General features: G+C 36.2%; 1 protein-coding gene across 1 annotated transcript; it reads left to right on the top strand.

Annotated features, from left to right (window-relative positions):
* The first annotated feature begins 25 nt into the window (after positions 1-25).
* LOC139851496 (protein DETOXIFICATION 40-like) lies at positions 26-4375 on the top strand. The gene is made up of 7 exons (XM_071840562.1): positions 26-370; positions 1364-1995; positions 2314-2370; positions 3375-3613; positions 3696-3814; positions 4066-4152; positions 4246-4375. Exons 1-7 carry the CDS (start codon positions 26-28, stop codon positions 4309-4311), a joined length of 1545 nt encoding a protein of 514 aa, XP_071696663.1. The 3' UTR covers positions 4312-4375.
* Positions 4376-19589: the final 15214 nt, after the last annotated feature.

The following is a 19589-nucleotide window of genomic DNA, read 5'->3' as shown; positions in this document are numbered from 1 at the left end:
CAGCCATCCATCCATCCATTTTTACATGAACAAAATGGAGTCCCATTCAAATGAAGAACTACAATATCCTCTTATACAACCAATTCAAGACTACACAACTTCACCATCTCTAGTGGATCATGGCACTAGTGTGGAGCTCGAGAGAGTACTTTCGGACACCAATACACCAAAGATGAGGCGGTTTGTGATGGCCTCGAAAATTGAACTTAATCTACTATACAAGTTGGCTGCACCCGCAGTGATGGTGTACTTGATCAATAACGCCATGTCACAGTCTACCCGAATCTTTTCCGGTCATCTTGGAAACATGGAACTCGCGGCTGCATCCCTCGGTAACCAAGGGATTCAACTCTTTGCCTATGGCCTCATGGTTTGTTTTCTTAATCTTGTCCATTATTGTTGTGATTTTTATACAAAATAAATAAAATGATCATGATAAATGTGCACACGACAAATTAATATTTTGACTACATTAAACGTGCACTGTCATTTTAGATCGGAAAAAGGCAAATATAAACGTGCACTGTCATATAGGTACGTATTATATTAACACTTTTTTTGGGTGTTTGGTCTAAGGGTAAAGTTGTCAGATATCATATTTTGTAGTTGCATACAAACCGATCACTCTTTAATGTGTACACCTCCAAATCAATAATTGCATTACGACGATTTATAATGAATCTAATGCAATGATATACGTACTGTAATGTATATGGTTTTGTACTTTTGCCAAGTTAGCCGTGAAATCTTAGGTAAGCAAATTTGGCTAGAAAGCAAATAATTTAGTATGTCAACGTCTCTTGATATATATATCTTCTACATTTTAAAATATGAACTGATACCAAAGGCCAGTGGTGGGTTAAGAATTTTTACAATGGGGACAAAACGTTAAAAAAAAAAGTTTAAGATAGTGAATTTGAACATATACATACTCTGAAAAAGATTTCCCCCATATGGGCGGCTGACCCGGTCTAGCAGTGTTAGAGAAATCCGGCTACTAATTAATATGTTGTACGTGGATTCAGGCCAAAGTAACCACTTGAGCATGGTCCAGTGGCTACCGAGTACCCAATGAGACAGGAGATCCAGGTTCGAATTTTGGTAACACCTAAGATCGAATTAATTGGGCTCATGACTAGGGGGTGCCAATGTGCACATTTCACCCGGTTACGGGTCTCGTCGCTCGGGGCTCGTCACCCAGAGGTTTTACTAGCTAGTGGGGATTTAATGTATTTGTCGCTACAGAGGTTTCCTCTGCGAACCCAAAAATTCAGGCCAGAGTATGAAAACGTTTTAGTTATAGTGGTTTCCATCCTCTACGAAATTGTTATAATGATTTTATATGTATGTTATGTGATTATAGCTTGGAATGGGTAGCGCGGTGGAGACGCTATGTGGACAAGCGTTTGGAGCACATAAATATGATATGCTTGGAGTATACCTTCAAAGATCCACTATCGTCCTCTTAATAACAGCCATCCCGATCACTATAATTTATGTATTTTCTAAGCCGATTTTAATTCTATTAGGACAATCGCCATCAATGGCATCTGCGGCATCTTTATTTGTCTATGGTCTAATTCCTCAAATTTTCGCATATGCCATAAATTTTCCTATACAAAAGTTTCTTCAGTCACAAAGTATTGTGGCGCCAAGCGCCTATATTTCAGCCGGAACCTTAGTTGTGCATCTGATTCTTTCTTGGATCATGGTGTACAAGTTAGGATTGGGGTTGCTCGGTGCATCATCAACCCTAAGTTTGTCTTGGTGGATCATAGTAGTGGGTCAATTTGTTTACATCTTGATGAGTGATAGATGTAAGTCCACGTGGACCGGGTTCAACATGAAGGCGTTTGGTGGTATATGGGAATTTGTGAAATTGTCGAGTGGGTCCGCCGTTATGTTGTGTTTGGAAACGTGGTATTTTCAGATACTCGTGTTAATTACGGGGATGCTTGACAACCCCGAGCTGGCATTGGATGCCCTCTCAGTTTGGTAAGTCTCATTGATTTATATTATTGTATCACATTTAATTTGTGTTGTTAAATGACGTTTTCTAGCCGATTTTGTAATGGCTCGAAACATAAGTTTTGGATTAGCATATACTGAGTGGACCAAAGGTTTGAATCTGTGACAAAGTACTCAGCGTTCACCTACTCGGACCACATACCTTTATTACGAGAGTGACTCCTTAGCTACATATATAAATTTGCGGTCCAAAAGGACCATTTACTGTAGTTAATGAAGCAAAGGTAAACATGATTCATAAATATTGGAGTACCTAATATTTTGTTTTCTGACAAATTAATGCAGCTCGGGTGTCAATGGACTAGTGTTCATGGTCTCAGTTGGGTTCAATGCAGCTGCCAGGTTACTTTTCTCAGTATTAGAGACTTACACTGTGTATAATGATAATAAATCCATAAATAATTATAACTAGTTTTTTGGCCCGCGCTTTCGCTGCGGGTTGGTTTCGAAAAAAAAAAAAGGTACTGCAGCTACAATAGCGGGTATTCAGGTCGGGTTGGTGGAGCGGGTCAGGGGATCCGGATGGTATTGGGTTGATGGTTTGGGGGTAATCATGTTTTGAAAAAAAAAAGTTACTATTAACACATGGTGTCAACCAATCAAATGGTGACACCATTTACCACAATTAAATATATGTATAATTATACAAAGATTATGTCGTGTAGGTTACATGACATAATCTTTGTATAATTATAATTATTTATGGATTTATTATCATCAATCTTATTCTTATCATATACGTTATAATTATATAGTTTTGCTAACTTATGTCATGGGTGCATACTTTAAGCTGCATTTAATGAACTCATAATTTTCATAAATATCAAAATTTGTAATTAATGTAAACACAGAAATGGGAAATTATAAGATTAAATTAATGAGTATTAAATTCAGATAATGCTATCTAAGGAAATTTTGTATTCATTAAAATCACCTTAACGTATGACCCGTAACATACGTTAGAATATAATATACTCCGTATGAAACAAAATTTCACAAAAAAATGAAAGCTTGTAAGATACAAAAAATAGAGCAAACTGGACTACAAAGTACTCTGTCCAAAAGCTCAAACCCATTACAAGCCCATGAAAATAAATACAAACAAATTAATGTAGCAAATGATTCAAGTTCAATTTTAAAATGAAAATAAATGATGTTAATCAATTAAATGATCGATAGTTTCATAATCATGGTAAGGTTAACAATAGTCACTAGGGGCATGTATCGTATTCATTTCATATTTTTTTAGTATTGCTCGTAATATATACGGAGTAGAATTTATAAATCTAACCCAAAACCAAACGTACGATATAAAGAAATTACTGAAGAGACAATTTCAAAAATAGTGTTCGGGTTGGAAATGAGCTAGGTGCAGGACACCCAAAAGCTGCAGCCTTTTCAGTATTAACAGTGACTAGTGTCTCATTTATGATCGCTCTAGTTGAAGCGATGATCATTTTGTCAGTGCGAGACGTTCTTAGCTACGCATTTACTGGCGGTGAAACTGTTGCGAATGCAGTATCTGATCTATGCCCATTACTCGCTGTTACCATAATTCTCAATGGTATACAACCCATCTTATCAGGTATCACCAGCTAAGCTAGCTTCTCGTAAACTTACACAAGTTTAGTCAAATTATTCATATTGACATGATGAATTGATCAAAGGTGTGGCTGTTGGGTGCGGGTGGCAAGCGTACGTAGCGTATGTGAATGTCGGATGCTATTACGTTGTAGGCATTCCTCTTGGATTTCTTCTCGGCTTTTATTTCAACTTTGGAGTCAAGGTAACGTTTACACATTGATAACTAACTTCTACAATATGTGTGTACTTTTCTTAAAGGTAAACTCACTCACTTTGCACAAATTTTTACACGAATATATAAAAACTATCCACCCTGGACTTGAACTCACAACCTCTTAGTTGAAAAAGTTATCTCGATCTATTTGGCGAATGGCCAATTTATATTTATGAAAAACAAGCATTGTCTATTCAATTAGAATGCTCTCAAAAGATGCATGGTATTTGTTTTTTTAGGGAATATGGTCAGGAATGATTGGAGGAACCGGTATGCAAACTGTCATTTTAGTTTGGTCGACATTTCGTACAGACTGGAATAAAGAGGTAATTTGAAATACTAAACACCCAGTATTACAAACTTATTGATGTTAAAAAAAACAGAGCTCACACATTTGGTGGGAATTTGTTAAATTTCAGGTAGAAAAAGCTGACAAAAGACTGGATAAATGGAAAGCAGACAAAGAAACTGTTATGAAGGAATGAAAGAAGTTCAAAGTCAACGCCCAACTATTTAACGAATCATTTGGATTAAAACAATGGTTCTTCATTCTCATAGATGTTGTAGATCTTGTGATGATTATTCCAACTAAATATGAAAACACAAATAATCTAGTATATATATAATATAATTTGTAAAAAATATTATTGAGTGTAGACGATTATTGGACGAATCTTAGGTCGCATGGATCGTATCTAGAGGCCGAAAACACTAGAGACGACTTAAACCAAGATTTTGGGTTGCGTTGGGTTCGTATAGGTCAAACCTAGAGGTGAATCTAGATTAGAACGAAGCCTAAACGATTAATTTCGGTGGTAAATGGTGTTAGAGATCGAAAGGGATGAAAACCAGTCGACTAGGGTTAATGGAATGTGTAACCTCACAAAGAAGGCTTTAACCCGTGTATATACTGCATATCAGACACCGTCGGTCGACTGAGTCACTCAGTCGGTCGACTGAGTCACACAGTCAGTCGAGTGTGTGAATACACTCGGTCGACTGAGTATGCAGTTTAACATATTGAATATTTTATAATTAAGCACACACAAACACGAATGTAATCAATAGTCACACAATAAAGTCATTACATAGTTGAATGTATTAAATCGATAACATAAACTACGGCTGGGGATTCATGCACCAACAAACTCCCCCTAAGACCTAGCCGTATTATACAAATTCTACTATCAATCAGTAAAAGGATCAGTCACCCAATTCTTCAAATAACAGAGTTTCACAACTCTGCAATACTGTTCAGCCTGCACACGATTTTCTGGGCGATAGAGCATCTTGTTGTAGTATAGGGTAAATATGTCTTCTTTACAGCAATTTCTCAACCAGATCGGATCGAGAACCCTAATACTATCATTAACATCTCTTCCATCCTTATCTAACGCAATAACCGCTTCCTTTGAGCGTTCGTCATAATACCACCAACGAAAGCGAGGGCTGAAGTGCTGCGGCATTTTCCTCAATGGAACCTTTCGCATATACTTCACAGTTTGATATTTAACTATCTTCCTTCTGATGCCCGTTTTCTTGTTCGTCCTGTAAGAGATCTTTGGAAATTGGGGTCGGAAATCTATGAAATTAGGCGACCTATATGATCTTCTTATCTTACGAACCAAAAGGTCAGGAATACCAACATAATCCTGATATAGCATCTTGAGCCTAGCAACCTGCATAAATTCAAAATATGGTAACGAAGTGAACTCGTGTGCATATTTGATGTAATCCACTCCGTGTTCTTTCTTGATCGTATATCAAACTCTTTGATGTAAGTCCAAGCAATAATCTTTCCTTTAGAACGCAAACTCTCGCAGTGCTCAATAAACTTCAAAAATTGAGGCTTCGCCTCAGGATTCATCACATACTTTCGAATTCTCATTGATATCTTCCAATCCTCTTCCAAAATCTCTACCTTTTCTTTATTAATCTTCACCTGCAAAAACCCTTCCGGCAACACACTTTCTTGCTCTTTCTGTTCTTTCTCCTTGCATTTTCTATTCAAAATCTCATCATTCATTTTAAAATAATCAGAAAAAGTTGGAAGATCATCATCAGCAAAACCTTCATTACGTGGATATGGCTCTGTCGGCTCATCCTCAATTATTACCTCATCAAAACTGTTATCTCTCTCATCAACAACATCAGAATCACTTAAATCCTTATCAAACTTATGAGCCCCTGAAGTCGAGGCTTTTGATGCAGCGTCAGCAGATTCCTTAGCTTCTTGCTCTAGACGCTTCATCAATTCATGTCCAGTCTCGGTTAGATTCGGTGGGATCTCCCCTTCTTCTAAATCATTATAAACAGTAGAATGATTAAGTCGATCCTGCATAGCCAAAAACTCAGATACAGTTATAACTTGAAGTGGAGTTACGTACAATGGGTTATCTTCTGTGTAACCTTTGGCAACCTCAAGAGCCTTGTCCTCCTCATCATCCAGAGTACCAAAAGGATCTGGCCCTTCCTCCTCTTCTTCAATCACAATTTTCTTTTCCCACTCATTCAACCTCTCTGTCAAATCCTAATTCTGAGTTTGTAAAGCCAGAATCTCTCCCGCTTGACTCCCCACATTCTTCTCAAGTTCATCAATTCTTGCCTGCTGTCTATCAACTAACTCTCTCATAGCAGACATCTCTGTTTCTCTTCTTTGCCTTTCCTCCTCAGCAGCCTTTTGAGACTTTGCAAAATCTGAAGTCAACTGAATAAGTCGCCGATTAACTATTCCAGTCAAATCTCCAGTAACAACCTCAGGTCGCTGAGAAGTTTGAACTTGTTGAGTAGGTGGTGTTTGTTGTTGTTGAGTGAGTGGAAGTTGATTAGAACCACCAATATCAGCAGCAGTTTGAGTGGTTGGTGTGACCTTCGATTATGACTTAGTAGTTGAAGACGAACTTCCATCCTTAACCAAAATCCTCAAACGCTTCTATCTCTATTTGGTAGACACCTTTGAAGCTTCAGCTAACTTCCTCTTTATCAAATTAACTTGACTGTCATCAAGAGCAGTCACATCATCCTCATCAACCAACTGAGGACCTGTTTGCTTCGGTGGTGGCTGATTCACTTCTTCCTCTCCAGCAATAGTAATATCAGTTTCATCACCCGAAGTGATGTTTTCATGACGACAGCTCAAACCCTCTGGGCACACATAGTTTTCATTTGCCAGATGACCAATCAGCCTTTTCTCATGGATTTCAACGGAACCAATCCTATTCTGCATAAACCTATTAAACGATTGATCATTCAAATGATTTTGTTTCAGCACATCCCGAGGAATTTTCTTTAAACCTTGAACATGCTTTTCCAAAATTATCTGCAAGAACCTCGAAAACACCAGATGAACCTTTCTCTTCACGTTCATCAACATCCCATCAAATATAAGTTGAGAAAAATTAAAATCCGCATTCAAAACTAACGCAACGAACATAGAACTGTACTTCTCAGTCATCTCATAAAAACCACCCTGCATCGGACTCAAGCACCTTAAAAGCACATACATGAAGTATCTGTACTGTCTACTGAACTTAGTACGCTTCACAGCCCTAGTAATGTCACCAGCATACCCGCAACGCTTCAAACACCTTCTAACTTTCAAAGCCGGTAACGAAGTTGGCATAGTATCATCATCAGGAAACCCAATATCTTCCCTGATAGTCTGAGCAAAGATTCTAACGATAGTGTTGTTGACTGAACTTAGTATCACTGGCTTATTATCCTCCATAACAATGCTAGCAACCTCCCAGAACTTTCTCTGATGCGAATAGTACGGAGTGCCCTCAATAGTAATCGCCTTAAAGATTCTTGATCGCTTTAGAAACTTGATAATAGGACCAAAGATTCCCCTTTGAGCTTTAGTTCCTTTCTCATCCACACAAGCTAACACATTTGTGTCTTCACGTCCAATGAGACCAGGTAGTTCTGAAGATAACGGAATCTGTTGCTCTTCATGTGTCTCCTCTGAGGTATGTTGTTGTTCTTGAGACATTTCGTATATTCTGTAAGAAACTCAAAACAATACAGCAGTTAAGCATTTACCACCATGTATCATGGGGTATCAAGTTAATTACATGAATCGGTGAATAAGAAAACATGATAAACACATTAACTGATAAACGCACAATTACATCGTTCAGAGGTTAAAGTTTATTACAAACCATAGTTTCAAGGCTAACAGACTAGCCTTATCAAAATACATTAAACATTACTAAGCATAAACACACGAAAGCACAAACATCGAAACTGTACCACAATAACATCCTCTGGAACTGGCTTCATATTGTAATGCTTGTTCTCAAACAGATCTAACTCATTAAACAAGTGATTCAAAAGAACAACATAAGGAAATGGCCTTTCCTCAGTATCCATGATATCCTTCATAATATTAATGACAATCTGACCAAAATTCACTTTAATTCGTTCCGTAAGACAATAAAATAGAACGGCTTCAGTACCAAAAAGCAGATCGTCATTTGGATCTCTAAACACCACATTTCTTTTGATAATACTCATGTTAGGTATCAAGTCATTCCTAACATCACTGTCTCTAACCTCGATTCTATTGGAACCAATTACATAACCTGGCTTAGTGATGTGAGAAGCTACTCCTCCAGCATCAAATTTGCTAGGAATCTTCCTAAGATCTTTGCTAGGACTGTAAATCTTGGCTCCCCAGTACGGTAACAGTAAATGATCAGCAAACTCATCTAGGGTCCACTTATATGCCTTCCCAAAGAAATTAGCATAGACATACTTCTTTTTACACTCCTCTAAGGCCACACAAGTATAGAATTCTTGAATAAGCTTGGGACAGTAATAGTCCCCTATCTCAAGGAATGTTAAGCAATCTAGACCCTTCCATTGTTCGTGAGTGGTCTGAGTGGCTACAACTTTGGATTCCACTTGGATAAGCCTGTGTTTGGCCAAAACTCTCCTACGGTCAAGATCAAATCTCCAATTTCCAATCAAACTACCACCTGGCATACTTAATCAAGACTATATAGAACATTCAGAATAATATGGCATGCATTCAATAAAATAACCAAAAATAGCAAAAATCAGAAATTAGGGTTTCAGTACACTCGGTCGAGTGTGTATACACACACGATCGTGTGTGTAGATAAACGGTCAAGTGTGTGAACTCACTCAGTCGAGTGTGTCACACACTCGGTCGAGAGTGTTCTTCAGATCTGAGAACACCCAAATTCACAAATCGATCAAAAATTGCTGTTTTGGCTCAAAATCTGGTCACATATGCCTCTAAGCAGGCCGATAAGCATAAGTATAACATCAATTTTAACAGATCAATTCCTAAAACCATTCGATTAAGGTTTTAACCTTCGAACCTAAAATCAACGATTACACATAAATGAAAGCGAGTTAGGATACCTTGATGGTAGCGCTGCAATCACAAGAAAAAGTTGTATCTAAAATGCAAGATCAAAAGCTCTTTCCTTATCTTCGAAAATTCAAGGTAAAATTCGTCCAAAATCACACAAGTATTTTGAGCCATTCGTCAATCAAAACATTTTATACCCCCATATACACTCGTTCGAGTGTGTCACTCACTCGGCTGTGAGTATGACTCACTCGGCCGAGTGTCTTCAAAACACATCACAATCTTTTACAAAGTAAGTCGGTCGTGTGAGTAAGTCACTCGGTCGTGTGTGTACACTCACTCGACCGACTGTCTTTATAGTTTAAAACTTAGAAAAATTTAATTTCAATTCCACAAACCATTCTTAGTCCACTCCCGCTGGGACTGATCTCAACAGTACAAAAAATAAATACGCTTTATTCCGTTAAGCTCTAAACAACGTATTTTAAGGTTTAAAGAAAAACACGAGATTCCTTTCACAGTGAACCCTTCATAGAACTGAGTTGCTAAGCTTAATAATTAAAACATAAATGCATATGCAACTAACAAGAAGATGCAAATATTTTTAGGTTTTTCAGATATAAAAGCACATGCAAAGCTATAAAGCAAGAAAATTGTACACAATCCAGTGTGTCATGATAAACAATATTATAGCAAGCATATTACCGAAACCTTACATGTCTGCAATCATTCAGATATTAACATCAGTTTCATCGATCAATAAATGACATCGTTTTCCATAAACCACACTTAAAAGAACATAACACATATTTTTGTGAGTTGACATACCAAATTGATTTAATCTTTTGATTTCGGGGATCAGAACTGAACTATGTCGACATGATTCATTAATTTTCATAGTATAAACAGAACAACTTTCAAATATATCAATAAACATTTACCAACTTTCACCTAGACTTTGATGATCACGTTAGATTAATTACATTAACATTTTTCAATGTTAGATTTGATCAGAAATTCAGTCCTCATTTAAGATCGCACGATGTTTTAGGTCGAACAATTGAGCACAAATATATTGACGATGTCCTCTTATCACATCAATGTACTTTTAATTTGATTGAACAGAACCATCTCACGATGTTTCTAGCAACCCTGTTAGCCATGAGCTTCTACCTTAAACTTATACTTTTCGTTTCAGATAATATTGTTTATCTCAAATTTATTGAATACTTTGAAAAGACGCATACCGGTCGCTATAAACCCCATACTTAAACGGAAATCGTATAATGTATGATGTTGGATGAATGGTAGCGATATATGTATTTGAGTGATGGAACGCTAAGATACCCTCCAGAAGATATCCCCTGCTATCCAGGCCAATAGATACAATCTGATATCATAGAATGATTTAAGTTCTGTATATCTGATGATCGGATACATTTCTCCTCCTCGGATGTAGATAACTAAAACACCCAAACAATTTTCGGATTAAAATATCTGTTGTCTCAGATGAGAATAACGTATGAATCCTTCAAACTTGTTCAATTCTTGATCCATGATCCTCTTTCCATAATATGGTGCATCAATTTATTTACAACTTGAATAAAGAAACGTAAGCACAAATTTTTTTTTTTTTGAATTTTCTGATGTTGCAATTTTCTCCATGCTAGATTACAAAACATAAACAAAACAAATGAAATAAATACAACCATTCATGATGATGCACCACTGTCTTTGACTTTTGTAGAGTCTGCACAGAAAATCGATCTTCTAATGTTGAAATCTATAACCCGATGACGTTGCATTGTTCAAACCATTCTTTGTCTGTGATACAAAATTGCACTTCTCAACCATTCTAGAGAGAACACCTCCCTTTGGATACCCGACATGTATGTTGTTAACTTTTTGTCCAAGCAATAAAGGTAAATAGAAACAAGTATGCGTCCTAGACAAAGTATGCTCACCTTGGGGACTCACAATATTATACTTTGCTACCGAGTATAAATCGTAGTAGGGGAGACCTCAACCGTCTGTTGAGTTTCTGAACAATCATTTCTCAGTACATATTCAGTGATAAGTAGGTGACTACCCTCAACCACTGTAAACCTTTCCATGATTTCCTCATCATGATATTTATGTGTTGTTATTGTGATCATCTCTATCTAGAATTATGTCATTAAAGTCTACCAATACACTATCAATCATTCTTTATACATGTCAGTTCAGTATTACAATCACTTCCCCACATATAGAATAAGCAACTCATTTTCTGAATTTTCAATTTGTATGGTTTTCCTATTTTTCAACCTTTTATTTGATTTTCTGCTTTTATAATTTTAATGGCTTTTTGATTTTATCTGTACAAAAACATAAAAACAAAATAAAAACACAAACTAGCATGCAGTTCCATTAGAAAAACTATTATCTATCATGCAAACAAAAATTAAACATGCACATGAACAACTAACTACAATGCAAAAATACACATACTATAGAGGCAATTCTAAGGCGTTCACAACTCAGTCTCTTTGGGAGGTTCCTCTGTGTTAGGAGCCTCAGTTTCAGGAACCACATCAGTCAGTAATTTAACACATATCTCTTTTAATAAAAATTCAAAGCGTGGTTTATCAAAAGCTTTAGTGAAAAGATCTGCCCGTTAGGTTGTAGTGTCTATCTGCACTACATCTATCAACTTTTTCTCATAGCAGTCTCTAATGAAATGGTAATTAATCCTATATGTTTCGTTTTTGAGTGATTTATGGGATTTTTAGTGACAACTATAGCAGCAGTATTATCAACATAAACAGGAGTGTTAGAAATATGCAAACCGTAGTAATGTAGTTGCTGTTGGTTCAAGATGACTTGTGATGTATAGCTGGCCGCGGCAATATATTCTGCTTCACAAATGGACTGAGCCACTGCTGTCTGCTTCTTACACTGCCAAGTAACTAGCTTGCTACCAAGAAACTGACAACCTCCTGATGTTGACTTGAAATCTTTTTTGCAACCGCCATTGTCAGAATTACTATACGCTGTGAGATCAAAACCATCCTCACACGGATACCATAAACCTAAACTCGGTGTATCTTTCAAATACCTCAAAATCTTCTTAACCACAAACATATGATGAACATTAGGATTTTCCTGATAACGAGTACCCAAGCAAACCGCAAACATAATGTCTGGTCGAGAAGCTTTCAGATACATTAGAGAACCTATGATCACTCTGTATAAAGTAGGATCCACTTTAGCACCCTCACAATCAGGTGAGATCTCATGATTCACTGACAACGGAGTCTTAGCTGGTCTTTCTGCTTCCACTTGAAAACGCTTCAGGATATCAGCAACATACTTGGTCTGATGCAAGAAGATGCCTTTATCCATCTGAGCTACCTGTAAACCTAAGAAAAACTTTATAGTTCCCATGGAACTCATTTTGAACTTCCGCTGCATGACTTCTCAAACTCATCAACCAATCCCTGATCCGTTGACCCGAATATAATATCATCAACATAAACCTGCACTAACATAAGATGTTATCCCTTTTTCTTGATGAAAAGTGTCTGATCAATGACACCTCTCCGAAACCGTTCTCAAGCATATAGTTACAACGTGGGATACCACGCTCAAGGAGCTTGGTGAAGACCATAAAGTTCCTTTTCAAGTCGATAAACCTTTTCTGGGAAATGAGGATCTTCGAAACCAGGTGGTTGTTCAACATAAACCTTCTCGTTCATCTCTCCATACAAAAATGTACTTTTAACGTCCATCTGATAAACTTTAAATCCCATGAAGGACGCAAAAGCCAAGAAAATTCTAATTGCTTCCAGTCTAGCAACAAGGGCAAAAACCTCATCATAGTCAATCTCAGGGATTTGTTGATATCCCTTTACCACCAACCTAGCTTTGTTTCTGATAACAATACCCTATTCATCTTTCTTATTCTTCAACATCCATCGAAGACCATAGGGTTCATAACCATGCGGTGGATTGACTAGTCTCCAAAGCTTCAAATGTTTAAACTATAACAGCTCCTCCTACATTGCACTAACCCACTCATAATACTTCAACGCCTCAAAGGCATCTTTTGGTTCAATTTAACACACATAGCATGAGTGAGCATGCACAAATACTCTCCCTGTCTTCTTCAATGAGGAATAGAAAGCTGTTACCACATTTGCACTCTCTGATTCAACATCTTCTGCTGCCGATTGACTCTCACTTTACTCAAGAACATCAGATGTAGAAGGAACTTCAGATGTAGATGCTTCATTAGACTTGGCATGAGGAATGCCAATATGAGGAATGCCCCTTGTATCCACATAATAATCATCCAGACGTTTTGGAGGCATGATAACACAATTTAACCTACGTACTCCTCCTACTTTAGTTGGTGGTTCAGCCCTTGTTACAGTTGGAGGTTGATTATAAAGAGGATTCATATGCTCTTCTATCAACCGTGTCTGATTAGCTCCCTCATCTTCTTCTGAATCACTATCCTCATCTGTCTCATACACCATTTCCACATTAGGATCTGCATTAGAATGATTACCTTGAGTACTTCGTCGCGAACTCGGAATTGGAGTCTGATGATTAATTTGAATCTGGTTCTGAGTCTGACTCGGAATTGAAATGATATTCTCTGTGGAATTCTGAACATCATATAACATCTGAGTAAGTACCTCATCGTCTTTAACATCCGGTGGAAGGTTAAATGAGTCAAAAATTTTATCATATTCAAACTGCCATGCGAACCCTTTACTAATACGAGCCAGAGCGTTACGCTGAATATCTACCTCAAAACGTTCTTCAACACACTTAGATTCAGTATTGTACACTCACTTATTTAGATTCCCATAACCCAAGAAGATACCAGAGACAGCCTTTGAATTGAATTTCCCTCCTGTATCCCGTACCAGAATAGTACAAGGAGCACCAAAGGGTTCAAGATGCTTAATGTTAGGCTTTCTCTTATGTAACAGTTCATAAGAAGTTTTACCATGTTGTTTCACCACTAGAACGCTGTTCATCACATAACACGCTGTACTCACAGCCTCACCCTAGAAAACAATGGGCAAACACGAATCAGCTAGCATAGTTCTCGCAGTCTCAATTAACGTCATATTCTTTCTTTTAGCTACACCATTTGACTGTGGTGTGTAAGCAGGACTGAACTATTGATGTATCCCCTTTTTATTACAAAATAGCAGCATCTGATTATTCTTAAATAATGTACCATTGTCAGTACGAATCATTCTAACCTTCAACTTATACAAACTTTCAAGTTTCAGAATCAACACTTTAATGTGCTCGAAAGTATCTAAATTAAGCTTTAGCATCACAACCCAAGAGAAATGAGAATACTCATCCGTAATTACCAAGCAATATGACTCTCCAGTGATAGTCTTGCAGTTAACAGTGTAGTGACCCGAACTTTTCCATGTTTATATATATTAAATGAAATTGTTATTTACATGATTAAGTGTTTCCAACATGTTAAGCAATCAAACTTATTAAGACTTGATTAATTGAAATAGGTTTCATATAGACAATTGACCACCCAAAAACGTTAAAACTTGTAAAAACTATATGATGACATATATATGTGTGTGTGTGTATATATATATATATATATATATATATATATATATATATATATATATATATAACATGATATTATGATAAGTATGTATCTCATTAAGTATATTAACAATGAACTACATATGTAAAAACAAGACTACTAACTTAAGGATTTTGAAACGAGACATACATGTAACGATTATTGTTGTAACAACATTTAAATATATATATATATCATATTAAGGTATATTAATACATCATAATATCATGATAATGTAATAATTTAATATCTCATTAGATATAATAAACAATGGGTTAACAACATTTAACAAGATCGTTAACTTAAAGGTTTCAAAACAACATTTACATGTAACGATTAATGATGACTTAACGACTCAGTTAAAATGTATTTACATATAGTATTTTAATATGTATTCATACACTTTTGAAATACTTCAAGACACTTATCAAAGTACTTCTACTTAACAAAAATGCTTACAATTACATCCTCATTCATTTTCATCAACAATTCTACTCGTATGCACTCGTATTTGTACTCGTACAATACACAGCTTCTAAATGTATTTACTATTGGTATATACACTCCAATGATCAGCTCTTAGCAGCCCATGTGAGTTACCTAACCATGTGGGAACCATAATTTAACATCTAGCATGAATTATCTCACAAAATTACAAACTAATGGAGCCTATATGGAAGCACCATATTCATGTGAACTTGCATACTCACAAACACATTCACTTTGCAATTTTCTTGAATCAAATTACTCTCTCTCAAGTGTTCTTCCATTGTTCTAAGTGTTCTTCATCATCTTCATCAAAATCTAGCTCAATCTAGTTCATAAATCCATACATAAACCAAGTTATAAAAAAACTACTCAAGAACACACCAACAACACTTCCAAGTTTGCTAGCTTACTTCCAATCTTTCAAATCCACTTTGAGTGATCATCGAACCTCAAGAAATCTTTCTTATTTACAGTAAGATATCTTTCTAATATAAGGTAATACTCATATTCAAACTTTGATTCAATTTCTATAACTTTAACAATCTTATTTTGAGTGGAAATCTTACTTGAACTTGTTTTCGTGTCATGATTTTGCTTCAAGAACTTTCAAGCCATCCAAGGATCCTTTGAAGCTAGATCTATTTTTCTCATTTCCAGTAGATTTATCCACAAAACTTGAGGTAGTAATGATGTTCTTAACATCATTCAATTCATATATATAAAACTACCTTATTCGAAGGTTTAAACTTGTAATCACTAAACCATCCAGGCATAGCTTGGGTGGCCACCAGGACTTCCAATGAAGCAAGAGGTCACGGGTTCGATTCCCTTCAAGGCAAATACCTTGGGGCGAGCTCTATTTAGTGACTGATTGACTAGAGGATGCTTTACCTGGTAGCAGTGGAGGCCAGGCTTGCCGTTTACCTGGGGTTTACCAACTAGAGGGGAACCATTATGGCTTGTCGCTAGGGGGGTTCCTCGTAAAAAAAAAAAAAAAAAAAAAAAAAACTTGTAATCACTAGAACATAGTTTAGTTAATTCTAAACTTGTTCACAAACAAAAGTTAATCCTTCTAACTTGACTTTTAAAATAAACTAAATACATGTTCTATATCTATATGATATGCTAACTTAATGATTTAAAACCTGAAAACACGAAAAACACCGTAAAACTGGATATACGCCGTCGTAGTAACACCGCGGGCTGTTTTGGGTTAGTTAATTAAAAACTATGATAAACTTTGATTTAAAAGTTGTTCTTCTGGGAAAATGATTTTTCTTATGAACATGAAACTATGTTCAAAAATCATGGTTAAACTCAAAGTGGAAGTATGTTTTCCAAAATGATCATCTAGACGTCGTTCTTTCGACTGAAATGACTACCTTTACAAAAATGACTTGTAAACTGTATTTCTGACTATAAACTTATACTTTTTCTGTTTAGATTCATAAACTTAAGTTCAATATGAAACCATAGCAACTTGAATCACTCAAAACGGATTTAAAACGAAGAAGTTATGGGTAAAACAAGATTGGATATTTTTGCTTGTTGTAACTACGTGAAAATTGGTAACAAATCAATATTAATCATATCCTAGCTAACTCATATTGTATTATACATGTATTCTAATATATTATGTAATCTTGGGATACCATAGACACGTATTCAAATGTTTTGACATATCATATCGACCCATGTATATATATTATTTGGAAAAACCATAGACACTATATATGCGGTAATGTTGGAGTTAGCTATACAGGCTTGAGGTTGATTCCAAAAATATATATATACTTTGAGTTGTGATCTAGTCTGAGACGTGTATACACTGGGTTGTGGATTGATTCAAGATAATATATATAGATTTATTTCTGTACATCTAACTGTGGACAACTAGTTGTAGGTTACTAACGAGGACAGCTGACTTAATAAACTTAAAACAGTAAAACGTATTAAAAATGTTGTAAATATGTACATATTTGTTATAGGTTGGTGAATCAACCAGTGGCCAAGTCTTACTTCCCGACGAAGTAAAAATCTGTGAAAGTGAGTTATAGTCCCACATTTAAAATCTAATATTTTTGGGATGAGAATACATGCAGTTTTATAAATGTTTTACAAAATAGACACACGTACGTGAAACTACATTTTATGGTTGAATGATCGAAATCGAATATGCCACTTTTAGCTTGGTAGCCTAAGAATTAGGGAACAGAACCCCTAATTGACGCGAATCCTAAAGATAGATCTATCGGGCCCAACAAGCCTCATTCTGGAATTTGGAATGCTTTAGTACTTCGAATTTATCATGTCCGATGGGTGTCCCAGAATGATGCGGATATTCTATATGCATCTTGTTAATGTCGGTTACCAGGTGTTCACCATATAAATGATTTTTTTTATACAGATTGTATATTATTGAAAGATGAAATCTTGTGGTCTATTATTATTACGATTTGATATATATAGGTTAAACCTATAACTCACCAACAGTTTTGTTGACGTTTAAAGCATGTTTATTCTCAGGTGATTATTAAGAGCTTCCGCTGTTGCCTGCTAAAATATGGACAAGATTTAGTGTCAGCATGTTTGTATAATATTGTTTAAAACTGCATTCGAGAATTACTTTATTGTAACATATTAATATTGTAAACCAATATGTATTGGTAGTGTGTAAGTGTGATATTTTTAGATTATCATTTCTGGATAATCTAGGTGGTGTCCTTTTAACCTTGTCGATAAAATAAAGGTTATGGTTTGTTTTAAAAACGAATGCAGTCTTTGAAAAATGTCTCATATAGAGGTCAAAACCTCGCAACGAAATTAATTAATATGGAACGTTTATAATCAATATGAACTGGACATTTCAAATAGGACCAAAGAGATCCATATGCAATAACTCCAAAGGAATATTAACAAAATGATGTTTCTTGGTAGCGTGAGGCTTCTTCGTCTGTTTTCCTTTCTTAGACGGAAGACACCCTTCAGGAATAAGAAAACTCCTAAGATTTATACCATCAACCAGTCTATTATGAACTAGATTATTCATCTTCCTTAGACTCAGATGACCCATACACTTGTGCCAAATAATAGAGCCTGATGTCCTGTAGCTGTTTTAACATGAGCCTTGCGCATATCAAGAATATAGAGATCTTTACACCTAGGCGCGGTCATTAAAATCATGTCTTCCGAAATGACAAACTCCTTCCTCAAAATGTAACACAATTTGTCATCAATCACAACTATATACTTTTAGTCAGCAACCTGTGAAACTGAAAGCAAATTGTTCGACATTTGCTCCACAAAATTGACTTTATCAAAGCTGACATTCTCTTTAGTAATCACCCCTTGTGCAGTAATAAAACCTCCTTCACTACCTGCAAAAGAAACCGGTCCTCCATCCACTGTTTTTACATTAGAAAGTAAGGACAAGTTCTCTGTCACGTTCCTGGATGCCCCACTATCAACAATCCATGTACTGCAGCGAGGATTGTAGGTGACCTGCACATTAACAAAAGGAGATTAGTTAGAAAGGGCCACCCATGCCCTAATGACAGTGGGTTTCCCATCAACGCCAACCACTGGAAATTCCACCCATTTCCCCTTAGATCCAGAAGGACCTTCAGAATTTTGGACACACTTAACTTCACTTTTACGTTTCCAAACAGTATTTTTCGGTAATGGTTTACGGTAATAATCATTTGTTTGAAAAACTGTGGTTCCATTTGATGGAACAGAAGTAGAGTTAAATACAGGTGAAGATGATCTTCTATTAAAAAGACGCTTAGAACTCAAATCAATATTCCTGTGCGGTGTCTGTCTAAAGGGTCTACAATTCACAGCCCTGTGTCCTAACATCCCATAATTGAAACAGTTAACATTATCAATAGATTTATTATTAAACACTTGACGTCTAGGCGACGATGACTGTTTCCTAGGTGTGGTAACCTGTGGTTTAGTCGGTGGAGGTGACGAGATCTGTTATTTAACAGTTTGTCTTCGACTAGGTGGAACATACTTTGGCACATTTCCAGAAGTGGAACTCTCACCTGTAGGTGGATGTTCAGTTTTAGGATCAACAACCTGTGACTTCAAAGCATTGATCTCCTTAACAAATTTAACAGGAGTGGACAGAGTGGTTTTCTTCCTAACTTGATTTGGTTTTTCTACACTCTTTGTCAGAGTTGCCTGACTCTTACTCCTATTATTATTGTTCTTTGGATTCTTTAAAATCGTGATGGGCTTAGTCACTAGTACAAAAGGTTTGCTATCCTTTTCGGTGTCGACATCCGTGTCGGACTCCGTCTCATAGA

The sequence above is a fragment of the Rutidosis leptorrhynchoides genome, chromosome 6 (genome assembly GCF_046630445.1).
Source record: "Rutidosis leptorrhynchoides isolate AG116_Rl617_1_P2 chromosome 6, CSIRO_AGI_Rlap_v1, whole genome shotgun sequence".
In the NCBI taxonomy this organism is placed as follows: Eukaryota; Viridiplantae; Streptophyta; class Magnoliopsida; order Asterales; family Asteraceae; genus Rutidosis; species Rutidosis leptorrhynchoides.
The sequence above is the reverse complement of the archived record's forward strand: the minus strand, read 5'-3'. Positions and strand labels throughout refer to the sequence as shown.